The sequence below is a fragment of the Solanum lycopersicum genome, chromosome 3 (assembly GCF_036512215.1).
Source record: "Solanum lycopersicum chromosome 3, SLM_r2.1".
In the NCBI taxonomy this organism is placed as follows: Eukaryota; Viridiplantae; Streptophyta; class Magnoliopsida; order Solanales; family Solanaceae; genus Solanum; species Solanum lycopersicum.
Window position 1 is genome coordinate 5,684,108 of NC_090802.1, and position 2,689 is coordinate 5,686,796.

At 36.1% G+C, this 2,689-nt stretch overlaps 1 protein-coding gene across 1 annotated transcript; it reads right to left on the bottom strand.

The window, feature by feature from the left end:
• Positions 1–510: 510 nt before the first annotated feature.
• LOC101259916 (uncharacterized) lies at positions 511–1,701 on the bottom strand. The gene has a single exon (XM_004234450.5). The coding sequence runs from the start codon at positions 1,443–1,445 to the stop codon at positions 753–755; it is 693 nt and encodes a 230-aa protein (XP_004234498.2). The 5' UTR covers positions 1,446–1,701; the 3' UTR covers positions 511–752.
• Positions 1,702–2,689: the final 988 nt, after the last annotated feature.

The window sequence follows — 2,689 nt, forward strand, 5'->3', positions numbered from 1 at the left end:
CCAGGATTAGTAACAAAACAGGGGATAAGGCACCAAACAACGGATAAGGCAATACAAAATTTTTATCCGGGGACTATCTATGCTTTTCAAAACATACCAAACGACCCCTTAATTGTATTAGCCACAACACGCACACTATAACAAAAGTCAAAGAAAAAATATTCTGGAATTCCCTCAACTCAAACAAAGTTACTAACCTTAACTTAAATAACTAGTAAAGAAACTGGTAGCAAACCTGCAACAGAATCGGAAATCACAATTCTGGTGCATGGATCATGTTGGCAGACACATAATAAATCCAAAGACATAATTACCAAGTCCTACTGTCGGAGTCACCCATTAGTGAGAGGTAGCATTATCCCATGGAACTAGTTGACATACACACAAGCTGACACAGACATCTTGGCTATCCAAAAAAATTACAAAGTCCTACCCGAAACACACAGATAATACAATGTCAGCTTCCAAGTTATCATCTTTAACACAAGGAGTAGCGCATTGCACATCACATTATAAGAAACCATCATAATTTTTATATTTGTTCGATGGTGAATACACGATATACTACCCAATGAACATGGAGGATGCACTCCTCCATTACAATACTAACATATAAACAAAAGTAAAGTCACAGTAATGCAACACATTTGTTCATCAATTTTTGAAGCATCAATAACAAATGCATTCAACAAAAAGCAGAATTGTTTAAACGTTCCCCTATTAACCAAACACTTACACATAGAGACCACCTTTCATACCACTTCTTTAGTCGGAGCAGCAGGCTTCTTCAAATCATCATCCACAACTTTAGTCGGAATCGCCACATATCCCATCTTCTTAGCACTGGTAACATCATAATCGTCATTTCCGTCCTCGAACTCATCATCAGAATCCTCAAACTCGAAGCGGTTAGGCCAGAAAAGCGACCAGATCAAATACATACTCGCAGCAGTTAACGCACCACAACCCACACCGAAAAGCAAAGCTCCAACAACCCTCATAATATCCTTGGTCCGGTCACGGATTGAGCTCGTCACCGACGAGTAAAGTTCCACCGGAATCATCGACGATGATCGGCTCTCCAGTTCCTCTCCATCTTCCACATGTTCAACAGCGTCCTCTTGTTCGAAGAAAACCGGGTCGGGTCCACGGATTAGAAATGGGTCGGATCTTCGGAAGAAAACTGATGGCCTAAGAAGTCCAAATCTCGGAGCATCGTCACGGAAACCGGAGGTGGTAACGAAGAAAGCACGGAATCGAGGAGAAATAGAGGGGTTACGGAGGAAGAAATTGGGGTTAGGGTTAGGGTTTCGAGAAATAGTTGTGGGGATCTGGTAATAGGAAGTGGAGGTGATGAAGAATAGGGTTTTGCATGGCCGGGCGGCGGCGGAGACGGCGAGGAGAGAGAAAGCGAGAAGTAGAAGCGCGAAATTCGAGGACGCCATTGACGCTTAGAGAGAGAAAGTAAGAGACGATGAGAAAATCAATAATGACAATTATGGCTTTAGATGAAACTTTAGGGAGGAAAAATAGTTAATTAAACTAAATTTAATACAATTAATTAAACACTTTTTTTGGTTTCGACTTAAAAAAGTCATATTGAACTATTAACAACAAACTTCCAAATTAATATCTAAGAAACAAAACTGAACAAAAAAACTTCAAATTAGTCACCATTTGTTGGGAAAAAAAGAACCAAAAATAAATATGGTTTAGTTTAGTTTGATTTTACGTAGAGAAAATAGAAATAATAAATATAGCAGACATATTAACGTTTTACGGGTTTAGTTTCGATAATTGTATTTCATATTTATAGTTTTATTTGATATGTGGGTTGTGGTTTGTATATTTTGTTTGTGAATATACAAATAGAGTAAGTATATACAAATTTTGTATTTATACCTTTATGAATTTCAGAACTCCGTCTGTATATTTAGCTTGTCAATGTATTTATGGGCACAGGAAAGAAATCACATATTTTTAAAGCAGAATTACTGTTTGTCCCTTATAACTTTATAATTACAGAAATTCCTCAAACTGATATATAATATAAGCGTTGATACATTAATCTGATACGCGAGATAAATTAATCATTAAGTAAGATACATTACAATTTATACATGATACACTGATTCGAGGTACATTTTATACATCATACATTAATCTGATGCGCTGATACATTAATTTGATGCACGAGATACATTAATCTAATGTGTGAAAATGAGGGATTTATAACACTAAGGAAATAATGGTAATAAGAGAACTTTATTTTTTGATAACAACCGTAAAAGATATCATAACCATCAAAGAACAATTACAATTAAAGCAAACAATGAATTAAAGCACCTTATTTCTATTAGGAGAAATGAGGCCTCCAACAAAGCAAACAATGAATTACATCTCTAGTTCTCTAATAGAACTTCTTTAGTCCATCTACAATGCTCAAACAAGTGAGAATTAGTCTCGATCACTTGTTCATCACATAGGCAATACTCAGTCTCATCATCTTAAATGTAGAGCCTCACTTTCCTCTCTTGCGTTAGAAGTCTACCATGTACAGCGAATTATACCAATAATCTATGCCTAGGCAAGGCCATTGAGGTCCATATTAGTTATGCATTCTTATTATGATTTTTTCATAAATCGTATAGAAATAGTTAGGATAACTGGGTAAGCATAAACAAAATTT